This window comes from Terrapene carolina, unplaced genomic scaffold (genome assembly GCF_002925995.2).
Source record: "Terrapene carolina triunguis isolate 2854851 unplaced genomic scaffold, T_m_triunguis-2.0 Scaffold517, whole genome shotgun sequence".
In the NCBI taxonomy this organism is placed as follows: Eukaryota; Metazoa; Chordata; order Testudines; family Emydidae; genus Terrapene; species Terrapene triunguis.
Genome location: NW_020664868.1, coordinates 5,910,512 through 5,923,365, shown reverse-complemented (window position 1 = coordinate 5,923,365; position 12,854 = coordinate 5,910,512). Strand labels below are relative to the sequence as shown.

The following is a 12,854-nucleotide window of genomic DNA, read 5'->3' as shown; positions in this document are numbered from 1 at the left end:
CTTACATGCCAGAGGCTGTGCATGAACAGCCCAGAAGTGGGGGTTCTCACAGCAAAGCAGGGTAAGTCTGGCTCCCAGAGTCAAGGATTGGAGTGGCCTAGCAGATCACCGGTCCAGATAACACCAGAGGGGAACGTCACAGTAGGTAACCATTTTTCTTTGAGTGCTTGCTCATGTTGATTCCATTCTAGGTGATTCACAAGCAGTATCCTTGGAGATGGGCTCGCAGTTCACAGTCTTGCAGCTTATAACACTGCTCTACTGAAGTCAGCATTGTCCTGGGCCACTCTGCCTTTCTCCACTAAGGTGGCGAACTCCTGGGCTCGGTCCCATGGAAGGGCATCCTTGAACTTGCTGATGGAGTCTCACAGACTGAAGTTGTACCTGCCTAGTAGGGCCTGATGGTTAGACACCCAAAACTGAAGGCTGGCTGTCCAATACATTTTCCTGCCAAACAAGTCCAGCCTCTTGGCGTCTAATTTTTGGTGTGCCATTGGGCTGGCAGCGAGTGTCCCGCTCAATTGATAGCGGACATGACCAATGATGCTGCTGGAGGGTGGGTGTACAGGTATTCAAATCCCTTTTCAGGGACATAGTACTTCTTTTCTGCCTTCTCGGAGGTAGGCAGAATGGAAGAGGGAGTTTGCCATACTGATTTGGCAATTTTAAGGACCTCTGGGTAGACAGGCAGCACAACCCGAGCCGGGGTGATAGAAGATATAACGTTAAAGAGGTCATCAGACTCCTTCGCTAGCTCCCCGACCTCCGAGTTCAGATTGGCAGCTGCCCTTTTGAGGAGGGCCTGGTGCTCCTTGAAGTCGTCGGGGGTGTTGCTTGTTTGGGATGGGCCCACCACCATTTCATCCGGAGAGGACGACAACTGCATCGCAGTGGGAGGGGCGGCTTCCCTTTCCTTGTCTGGGAATGGCTCCTTGGGTGTTGGAGCCTGTTGTGTTGCCCCCACCTCAGATTCGGCACCATGCTCCAATTCCGGTGTCGGTGGTGCCGGAGGCAGCTTGTCCGATGTGGCCAGGGAGGAACGGCGGGAGTACGGGACCGGCATACAGGTATGCCCCACAGGTTCCAGTACTGCCACTGAGCGGGCCACTCTCTTTGCTGCCACGCCACCACTGCAGGAGCTGTGCCAGTCTTGCGGGTTGGTGGTGACTCACCTTTCCTTGGTGAGGGGCTGAACTTCCCCTCTGACTCAGACCATTGCCCATCCAGAGCTGTAGAGGCTTTAGTCTGCTGACTGACCCTCGGTGGCGACCGGTAAGGAGAGGGCGAGGATCAGTGTCTGCTCGAAGAGCTGTACTAGGGAGTCGGAGACCAGTGCCGCGATTGGGAACTATCTTGGACTGGAGGGGATCGACGCCCAGGAGACCACCTAGGCGATGGTGACGTACGCCATGGCGATCTCTGGCGGGAGGTCCAACGATACCGTGGGTTTGGGGATCTGCACCTTAACTCAGGTGTCCCACGTCTTGTAGGTGGAGATCGTGGCATGAAGAACCTGGGTCTTCTAAACGGGGACCGGGACTGTGGTGGCGAGGTCCAAGGCCACGGCGATGGGGATTGGCACCTGCGGTCCAGGGACCAGAGATGTTCCACTGATTTAGAGGGCAGTCCCATAACCGGCTTGCCCTTGGATGCCGCGGGCCTTAGCCAGGCCCGTCGCCTGGCTTGGTGTCTGCAGTGCCAGCCAGCCTATTTGATCTGTGGCCGCCAGGGCCGCTTTGGGCACCGAAGGCCCTACGAGGAGCTGGGGTCCCTTGCCGCTCCCAGGAAGCAGATCCCTGGGTGGGCTAGGGGGTCGGACCATAATAGAAGCTCCGGGGCGGGCACATGGCCTGACAGGTCCTTTTCCTGAAGCTCCCTTTCCCTCTGGTGCTGGCGGGCCCTTGGTCTGCGGCCGCTTCTTAGGCACCGGTGAGGGGGAACGGTGGCGGGTGGATTCCAGTGTCAGCGTTGCGCTCTGCACCGATATTGAGGTACTAGGCGTGGAGTCCAACTGAGAGGGCTCCGAGGCAGGACGAAGCATAGCCTCCATGAGGAGGGCCCTCAACCGGATAGCCCGCTCCTTTTGAATCTGAGAGTGAAAGTTCTTGCAGATTCCTGCTCTTGTCCCCCAAACACTTTAAACAGCTATTGTGGGGGTCGCTAATGGGCATTGGCCTGCCGCACAATGAACATGGCTTAGACTTGGAGCGGGGTATGTCCTGTTCCCCAGGCTCTAAGGCGAAGCCCCAGCCAGGACTCTTAACTACTAAACTATACTAACACTTAATGGTCTAAGTTAAGTACACCTCTACCCCGATATAACGCGACCCGATATAACATGAATTCGGATATAATGCGGTAAAGCAGCGCTCCAGGGGGGCGGGGCTGCGCACTCTGGCGAATCAAAGCAAGTTCGATATAACACGGTTTCACCTATAACGCAGTAAGATTTTTTTGGCTCCAGAGAACAGCATTATATCAGGGTAGAGGGGTAACTATAAACTAATACAAAGGAGACAGAACAATGGGTTGTAAGAACCTCTAACACTTACGCAATGCAAGACAATGCGCTCCGACCAACTGTCACTAGCGGTAAGAAGGAAATGAGAGGGCGTAGGGCCAACAGCGCCTAAGATACCGATGCATGAGCACGGCACTCAAGCGGGTGCCACAGCGGACCCTACGGATACCACTAAGGCAAAAATCTTCGGACACTGCACGTGGGCACACACACCCCTAGAATGGACATGAGCAAGCACTCACAGGAGAACAGCAGCTGATTCGGGTTAATTGCATCCAAGAGTTTAAAAAGAGCTGGAGGAGAAGCTTACTGGACCATCAATACTCATTTTTCAATAAGTCCTGTAACTTCCACAGTGTTTCCAAAGAATGGAAGAAAGCAAAATGTGCCAATATTTAAAAATGGTAAATGTGATGACCTAGGTAATTGTAGGCCTGACGCTGATCCTCGGCAAGATAATGGAATGCCTGATATGGGACTTGATTACGAAAGAATAAAAGTAGAGTAATACTATTCATACCAATCTACATGGGTTTATGGAAAATAGATCCTAACTTGATTGTTATGAGATTATCAGCAAAATTTGTAAAGATAATATTTGTAATATACTAAGACTTCTGTAAGGCATTTAATTTAGTATCGCACACCATTTTGATTAGAACCTAGGAAGATACTAAATTAACATGATACAATTACTTTGAGACCTATCCGTTTAAAGTAAGGGGGGCCTCATCAAGCAGGTGTGTTTTTAGCAGGGTTCTGCAAGGGGCAGGTTGCTGATTTAAAGACCTGGATTGCTCAGTAAAGTGGGTGCCAGCAAATGGTATTATTTTAATACAGGTAAATGTATACACCTAGAGAAAAAAGAATGTAGGACACACCTATAGGATGGGGGACTCTAGCCTGGGAAGCAGCAACTCTGAAAAAGATTAGGGGGTCGTAGTGGATAATCAGCTGACCATGAGCTCCCAGTGGGATGCTGTGGCCAAAAGGGCGAATGCGATCGATCCTGGGATGCACAAACAAGGGAAAGTCAAGTACAAGTAGAGAGGTTCTTTTACCTCTATATTGGCACTGGTGCGACCGCTGCTGGAATAGTGTGTCCAGTTCTGGTGTCCACAATTCAAGAAGGACATTGATAATTTGGAGAGAGGTCAGAAAAGAGCCATGAAAATGATTAAAGTATTAGAAAACCTGCCTTTTAGTGAGACTCAAGGAGCTCACTATTTAGCTTAACAAAGAAAAGGTTAAGGGATGACTGGATTACAGAACCTACCTGGGAAACAAATATTTGATAATGGGCTTTTCAGTCTAGCAGAGAACAGTCTAACATGATCCAACGTCTGGAAGTTGAAGCTAGAAAAATTCGAATTGGAAAGAAGGTATACATTTTTTAACAGTGAGGATAATTATCCATTGGAACAACTAACAAAGGGTCATGGTAGATTCTCCATCACTGGGAATTTTTAAATCAAGGTTGAATTTGTTTAAAGTAAGAGATTTTCTACTTCAAAAGGAATAATGTTGGGAAAGTTCGCTGGCCTGTGCTGTACAGGACATAACAGTAGTGGTCCTACTACAGACAAAAAGAAGGGGGGCACGATCAAGTAAGTTTGAGAGCCACTGCTGTAGAATCACACCATGGCTTGCCATCCACTAACTCACCATGTAGACAAGCCCTTAGTTAGAAAGCGCAAGACACACAAAGGGTACATGTCACCAACACGGCACTATGGTAGCCTCTCAGTTAGTTCTTCTAGTATTAGAACACTTCTGTACTATGACACCAGTTATCACACACTGCTCAAGCACTATATACATAATCAGACAGTCATGGAATTTAAGGCCAGCAGTAGGGTGACTAGATGTCCCGATTTGACAGGGACAGTCCCGATATTTGGGCCTTTTTCTTATATAGGCTCCTATTACCCCCCACCCCGCCCTGATTTTTCACACTTGCTATATGGTCACCCTAGCCAGAAGGGGGCACCTGTATTCCCTGTAAGCTGCGCACTTGGGCAGCTGCACAGGAGAGATTCAAGTGCCGCCCAGCTGATTAGCAGAGTCCCCACAGCCAGCAGCATGTGTTCAGGTGCCCCTCCCCCAACGTTGATTTCCCCAGCAGCCAGCTCACACAGTCTCTCTCTCACACACACTCACTCTCTCTCTCTCTCCCGCTCCCCATGTACCCCATCTCTTCAGAGCTGGGGAGGGGAGACAACAGGGCTCAGGACAGACCAGGAGAGCTTTCCGTGTGTGTCTTAAAGAGATAGTGCATGGTTTTCCCCAGCAGCCAAACACACACACCCCTCCCAACACATACTTGTATTATTGCTGCTGTTATTCCTTGGTACTTCCTGCAATGCACATATAGTCTCTGTAATTTTATTCTTTCAAAGTGTGACAGTTTAGTGTTTTGACTGGTTTATGCATTTCATAATTTTTATTTCTCTTTACATTTGATTCTTTGAGTAGTGAGGTCTAAAATGCGTAGCCTGTCCCGGTGGAGTAACTATCCCTATGGTAACTTTTAAAAAATATATACAGATTGCCTCTAAGTTTTTTGTTTTTACTGGTGGTGCACAGCCGCACATACCTCGGTACACATAACGTTTATTCCGCACATGGATAGAAAAAGTTAGAGGGAACATTGGGGACCACCACCTCAGAGTCTGACCTCCTGTGTAACACAGGCCACCAACAGTACCCAGCAAACACACAGTAAACTCAACAACCAACATTAGACCTAAGCATTACAGCTCACAGGAGACTAGACTATTACATGCCACAGGCAGAGAACAGAAGGGACCGAGAGGCACCAGTGCCCAAGATCCCCACAATTGCAGGGAAATGATTACGTGAGATACACCCAGATAATCTTGGCAAGTGACCGGCACCCACCGCTGCAGAGGAAGGCGAAAAACCCCAAGGTCCCTGCCACGCTGACCTGGGGGAAAATTCCTTCCCAACCCCATGTATGGCAACCAGTTCAACCCTGAGCATGTGAACAAAAACCAGCCAGCCCAGCACCTGAGAATGCTCAGTGCCACCTCAGAGCCCTGGCCCACCACAGCCAATGTCCCATCTCCAGCCATGACCATCCCTGATGCTTCAGGAGAAGGAAATCAAACACTGTTGAACCCCACCACTCATGCCAGCAGGAGCTGTCTTACTTCGTGATGTGTGAACCGTAGCAAGTCTTCTGTACAAGTTCTTCTGTTTGGGATCGGGATGGAAGCCACTCTTCGTAAAAAACACATGGACGTACATGGAGCCATTATGCTGCACGCTCTGAAATCATACACACCAACAGGACGGTTAGCCACCTCATTCCCTGCACTGGAAAACCAGGAACGACATTGCCTAGGCTATGCAGAGCAGTATGCATCAAGAAGTGTACTGTGCCTGTCATGATCACTTCAAGACACACTGCCTTCCTCTTCTGGATGCACTAATAGCATCCATTATGCTCCAGTGAGTCCACTGGCCAATCCAAAGTGATATGGCTATTCCCTGTGTAATGAAAAGGCTTAATACATAGAGCCCATACGAAGGGGAACATCACAACACTCGTTTTATAACTAGTTTTACAGATCTCTACAATTCTAAACAAAGCTTCATCACCACATGACCGTTGCTCTTTCCATGTAAGTACCACGCTTCCCTTATTTCAGTCTGCTGTTTATTTATACTACCATAGTGCTGAGGAGCCCCAGTCATGGACCAGGACCCTGTTGCGCAAGGTGCTGTACAAACCTGGAACAAAAGACAGCCTTGCCCATAAATCAGCTCTGTGCATAATACGTATGAACAGTGGGAATGGCTGCTCTTGGAATACTATTTGTCTAATCATGAATGGATAAAGAAGGTTTCCCATGCACTGTCTGGCCATAAGAAAGGCAGGAGCCCACTCTTAACCATACAGAGGCTGCAAAGTATTAAAGCTTTTGGGGTTACTCAAGAGATGAACTCCTGTGACGGATGAATAAGACTGTTCCAAAGACTGTTTTGTATTACAGTAACGCCATGGGGCCCAAGGGAGATGAAGCCCCATTGTGTGAGAGCCGTTCAGACATGGATGGTTTGAAAAACGTGCAGCTTAATAGCAGACAAGACCAAGTGGGCATAAAAGAAAGAATGTGGGTGAGAAGTTGAGAACACCGATGGGATCATGTGGCCCCATCACCTGAATGGCTCCACTCACAACCTGGCCCCACCCCATCTTATCTTTGGCTCTACCCACAGCCCAGCCCCCTCAGTGGCTCCAAGTAACTTTTTTTTTTTTTTTTTTTTAATGTTTACAAGATTAAAAACGAAAAGACAACCAAGCCAGGCCTCGGTAATCCCCAAGGGCCATCTGTCTGCCATTGCAGTGGTCAGTGTCCTGCACCAGCAGATTTTCAGGAGGGGTTTGGAGAAAGATTGGGTAGTGGCTTTACAGACTAATTTAGAGATGATGATCCAGGCCTACTTACAGCCCAGAAGCAAGCACTAAGGGAGCGACAGGCAAGCAGGCTGTTGAGGCAGACACTGCAGGAGGAGTAGCAGGAGACCACTGCTAGCAAACAGCAACAGCTAGGAGGAGGGCCCTGAAGAGTGATCGCATGCAGCTGAAGTCTGACACAAGGGGAAAGGGGGAGCTAACAGAGCAAACGGAAGAGGGAGAGTAATATAGTCCACCTGATGTACCAGGAACACTATCTCAGCAGTGGCATTTTGAACAGGCCAGAGGTAGCAAGGAGCCAGAGTCAGGATGGGACATGAGGGGCCTGGGTGAGAGTTTTAGTCATATGGGCAGAGAGAGATGGCTGGGTCTGAATAAAAGGAGATGTTCTAGACTTCACCATTACTGGCAGAGCAGCAGCTCGCCACCACCCAAAGACAACCCTCCTTTGCAAACATAGAAATGGGGCTGGGTTTGCAAGCTGACCAATGCCTTGTTCAGGTACATCTCAGCATCTGACTCCTGCTCTGGAACACAAGGCCAGAAAGGACATTGCAGGCAGGGCGGTTTATTGCTGGCCAAATCAGGAGAGTGAAACTTAGGCTTGCAATAGAATGCCAGCTACCTCTTACTTATGAAAAGATCAGTCACGCCGTAAGATCCCTGAAGGCTGCAGAGGGAAAGCCTGCAATGCCTTAGCCTAAGCATTTCATCTGAGGCTTTAAAAGGAGGAGGACACAGAGCAAAAAAGGGGAGAAAACAACTCATCTCCAAGTCAGTGCTCCATTCTATGGCCCATTATCCAGCGTCAGGAGAAAAACCACCTAGGAAGAGAGAAATCACAGTTATGTACTAACCTCAGGAACGTCTAACTCCGCATAGCGTTCATAGCACCCATCTGCATTCTCACCACTGGTCCAGTCACCATAGACAAGGTCCCGTTGCTCCCAAAACAGTGCTGAGGTGACATTAAAATCTGTAAAGTGCTCATGCTCTGAGATATACACGTGAAGATCCTGCAGGGAGAAGAGAGGAGGGTTGCTTCTGGCAGACAGCTCAGCGTGATGGTGACATCAAAATACTGAAGGGAGGGTGGGTGAAAGGGGATACTCCCAGGAGCAGATAGCCACCCCTGGATGGAACTCCAACTGAAATGCTGTTTTACTTACTTGTGAAGTGCGGTTCTGCTCTGACAAGCGGCCCCTTTTGACTCAGCAGATGGCTCACAAGAGAACAGAGTTAGCACTGCTGGCTAGCGTAAGTTTCTCCTTCCTGCTTTTGACTCCTGTTAACCATGCAGAGGCAGCACAGGAATGAGAGGAGAACCGGGAGTCTGTTGTGGCTCATGTGTCATCAGGATCTTTAGCTGCATGCCAACTGCCAAGTCCTGCCCTCTGTCAGACATGTGATCCACGCAGGGCAACAGGGTTGCAAAAGTTTACATAACTGTACAATCTTTATTGATGAGCCAGAAAGACCCCAGCTTGACTCTCAGATCCCACGATGGGATTGCAAGGAAAACAGCTCTATATCTGTAAGCTGAGCAGGTTAGCTATGCAATCACTAAGGGCTTGTCTACATGGGAAAGTTATAACAATATAAGCTAAGGTCTGAATCTAAACAACTACAGTTATACTAGTATAACTCCCTGTGCAGACACATTCATATTCCCATAGAACAGGGACTTTTTTAAGTTTAGCTATGTTGCTTGGGAAGGGGTTTAAACTAAACTGAAAAAAACCCCACTCTTATTCCAGAATAAGAGTGTCTGCACAGGGAGTTACATGGGTATAGTTATACAGGTTTAATTATACCTGTACAACTGCAAACACTTTCCTACGTAGTAGACAAGCCTTAAGGGCGTCTACGTAAAGCACTTCAGTGTAGACACTATCTTCACTGACGGGAGGGATTCCCCCATCGGTGTACGTAATCCACCTCCCCCAAGAGGTGGTATCTAGGCTAGAATTCTTCCATCGACCTGGCGCTGTCTACACTGGGGTCAGATGCACTGTGTGGCCGTTCTTTAATCACCGTGAGAGCGGTCTCCTGGTGACGAAATAAAACCACCCCCAACGAGGGGCAGCAGTTTCGTCGCCGGGAATAGCGCTGTCCACACCAGCTCTTTTTGTCATTAAAACTTTTGTCGTTTGGGGGGGTGTTTTTTCACACTCCGAGCAACAAAAGTTTTAGCAACAAGAGTGCCAGTGTAGACATAGCCTTATGTTGGTATAGCTATGCCTTTCAGGGTGTGGATTTTTCACACCCCCAAGACACACAGCCACACCGATGTAAAATTCTAGTGTAGACCAGGCCTAAGACAGAGAATGTGGAATAAGTTCTGTGATGTGACAAATCCATCTATGCTCTGAGGCCACAGTGCCATTCAGAAGAACTGCTGCAAATCTACATGCTTATGACACTGTCAAACAACAGACTTCAAAACACGAGCGAGCCAACCTACAGCGGGAAATGCACTAGTGTTACCTGCTCCCTTTTAAAGTTAAGAAAACGGAGACAATGAATGAGCACCTTGCTTCAGCTGCACCATGGAGTAGAGGGTTAGGGGCAGGGCACCACATATTCGATGTCAAACTGGGACAACCCCCATGGCATCCACCCCCCTCCAGGCAGAAGGGGACAGAGCTAGCTTTGGTGGCTCATCTCCCTGAGTCTCAGCTGCTGCACCATTCTCCAGACAGCCCTGGTCACCACCTGCACTTCCAGCTTCCCTGCTGCCAACTACCCCCCAACTCTGGCACCTGACCCCTACAGCTTGGTCCCGTGGAGCAGTGCAGGGAACACATGCTGGAATCTAACCAGCTCTCCACTCGTGGGGAATGCTGCAGAGCAAGAGGTGGGTGCAGACAGGATCCAACAGGGCAGGGAGACCAGACAAACATCAGAACTCAGCCACAGCAAAACCCACAGCAAAAATCAACTCCACATCATCTTGGAAACATGCCAAGTTTGCAGCTGCAGAACCGTGGAGTCCACAGGGTCCTGACTGAATGGGGGTTCACACCTTAGAGCTATTTTGTTGGCGCTCTGCAGCCTTGCACCAGCATCACAGTGGCAGTTTCTGCTTGTCTCGCACTTTTAAGGTTATAGGACTAGAAACATACATTTTAAAAAAAATTGAGAGCTGAGATTCTGAGCCCAATTCTGCAGCAAGAGGCAAATACTTGGGGCCATGGTTAGAGGCACAGGCCTAGGAGACAAAAGACTGCAGCTTGACACTGGTCTGCCACAAGTTTCCCACATGACTTTTGACAAGTCCTCTTGATGCTTTGGTTACCCAGTGTGAAAATGGGGGAGGAGGGGATGATGTGTGGGCAGGAAGTGAGTGCAGCTGCACAAAACCGGGGTGACATGCATGGTCAGTCAGTGGAAGAGAACGGTGAACCTGCAGCGTCCTAGCCCCACAGCAGAGCCTGTTGGCGCAGACCCATTAGGGAAGTGCTGAGCCGTGAGAACCACGGAGCTGACGGGGAGCAAAGTCAGCTGGGTGAACGCTTTACAAACTTTGCTGGACACGCTCAGCGTGTGATGTCCAAACCCAGTGTACTCTGGAAAGAGGCAAGACGCTGCTCCCGAGCAAGGGCTAGCCCAGCTTTCAAACCTCCACTAGTTCAGCTCCAGGGCTGCTCGAATAAAGGCCACAGGACACATGCAGCTTAGGGTTCATTTCCCAGAATTCTATTTTCACTTCCCTCCTCCTCAAGCTGCTCAAACTTCAGAGCTCGAGCCCCCAAGTCTCCTAACCAGCACCTGGCTGATTGCTGGGGGAAGAATGTTTCCAGTTCCCATCCACGGTGGGACACAGAGAAGGATGTGGTAGGGAAAGAACTCTTCCAGACTCCTATCCTTTAATGGAAGGAAGTTATTTCAGGGCTCAAAACCACGAGCCAGGAAACCATGGTTTGGGGACCAGGGTGTCCCTTGCACACACAGGACAAGATTTCTCCACTGGCTCCCATTTTTCCTCCCTTTAAAGCTCTCACTCATTTCCCCCATCCCCACATGTTCTCACTCTTCCCCACCCGTCTCTTCTCATTCCCACTTTACTCCTGGGGGAATTCTGCGCTGCTGCACATGTGCAGAATTCATGTCCCACAATGACTTGAATTCCCTTTGCTTTCTGACAGGGAAGCAAAGGGAATCCACAAGGGCAGTCATGCAACCCTCCCCAGCAGTATGTTTTGGGTGCCCAGGGCAGCCAGCAGAGAGGTAAATCACTGTGGGGCAGAGGGCAGGACTGGGGAAGACCCAGCTGGTGGCTCCCACCCTGTGCTGGGCTCAGCTGCTAGTCTCGGCTGGGCTGGGGAGGATGGGACTTCCTCTTCCCCTGCACAGCCTCCAGGGCTGGGTCAGACCCACCCCCAGATTTCTCCCCAGTCTTCAAGAAGCTCTGCAAACACCTCCCCTCCCCCCCTTTTTGCACCCACCGCTCGTCAGCTGCAGGGGGAGGGATCCCTGTACAGGGAAGCTGCTCCCCCATCCACCCAACCCCCATGAATCCAGACTCCCTCATACCCAGACCCTCCCTCCGAGCCTCACCCCCCCACACCTAGATCCCCACCCCACTGAGCCGCACTCCCCCAGCATCTGGACACCCCACTGAACCCCTTATACCCAGACCCCCCGCTGAGCTCTATTCCACACACACCCAGACCCCTCACCCCCACTGAGCTCCAACTACCTTCACCTGGACCCCCCTGCAGAGTCCCATTACCCTTGCACCCAGATCTCCCACTGAGCTGCCCGCACCCAGATTGCCCCACACAGAACCTTCTCAACCCACACCAGGATCCCCCCATGCTAAGCCCCTCCACACTTGGATCCTGCCAAGCTGAGCCTGCCTGCCCACACCTGGTGCACCTGGCACAGAGGGGCAGGGCTCTGGGGCAGGCACGGTCCTTGCGCTGTAACAGGGTCGGGTGCAGCCTCACCGCTGAGTCCGTGTCACGGGGGGAGCTGCAGAGTGATCGCCCACCTCTATGCAGCCAGTAGCCTGTGCTCCCCAATGCCATGCTGGAGCCTCCACATTGATTTGACAAATAAAATGTGCAGAATTTTAAAATATTGTGTGCGGAATTTTTTTTTTTTTGGGGGGCACAGAATGCCCTCAGGAGCACCACTTCCATTCCCCATCTGAGAGCCAGGCCTGGGTTTTCCCAATCCCTAGCTGTTGCCTACAAGTGCTGCTCCCTTCAACTCATCATTTAGCCCTGTGCAGCAGCTGCACTGCTTGCCCTGTTGGCTACCTGCCCACCTCTCAGGTGCACTGATACTCAAACTGCCCTGCCCTCACAGGGACGATCCCAGTAGCTGCAGCAGCTCCCACCTGGCCAGGCCCAAGAGAGACAGGAAGGTATCTGGGCTAGTTTATATGCAGGAGAGGAAGGGGTTGCTAGGTTCCCTCTATGCCAACCTTCAGCACCAAGGAAAAAGGCTACTCAGGAAGGGGCCCTTGCCCCGGGAGAAGTCCAATACGGAGAGAGAGGAGCAGTGACTATGTAGCAGGCTGGGAACTGGAGACACCCTTGGGAGCAGAAGAAAGGGAAATGAACTCCCCACCCCTAGATTCTATCTATGGCAAAATCCCAGTGGGACCTGGAACTAGGCCCACATAACTCATCCCGAGTTCACTCCAATCAGAATACACTGAAAAAAATGCCCTTGCCTTTGGAATTCATCAGCTGCACAAAGTTAAATGTACCAAAGCATGACCCCGCCCCCCCCAACTAAAAAAAACCTTCGCAGAAACACTCTCCCTACCACATCCCCCTTCCCAGAATTAGTCCTCTCCCCTCCATTGCATCATTCACTTTTTCAAGGTTATTTTCACAACCACAAGGGCTAGAAACTTTTTTTTTTTTTTTTTTT

The 12,854-nt window shown here is 50.2% G+C and overlaps 2 protein-coding genes across 2 annotated transcripts in view; both read right to left on the bottom strand.

Moving 5' to 3' along the window:
• Positions 1-12,854, bottom strand: part of LOC112107877 (zinc finger protein 271-like) — an 879,239-nt gene that overhangs the window by 199,826 nt on the left and 666,559 nt on the right. The gene's annotated exons all lie outside the window — the stretch shown is intronic.
• CLPTM1 (CLPTM1 regulator of GABA type A receptor forward trafficking) overlaps positions 1-12,854 on the bottom strand; it is a 36,128-nt gene that overhangs the window by 22,136 nt on the left and 1,138 nt on the right. The window contains exons 4-5 of the mRNA XM_029913190.1: positions 7,823-7,981; positions 5,695-5,812 (exon numbers count right to left, since the gene is read on the bottom strand). Of these exons, the coding sequence (XP_029769050.1) occupies positions 5,695-5,812; positions 7,823-7,981 (277 nt within the window). The remainder of the gene's footprint in view (positions 1-5,694; positions 5,813-7,822; positions 7,982-12,854) is intronic.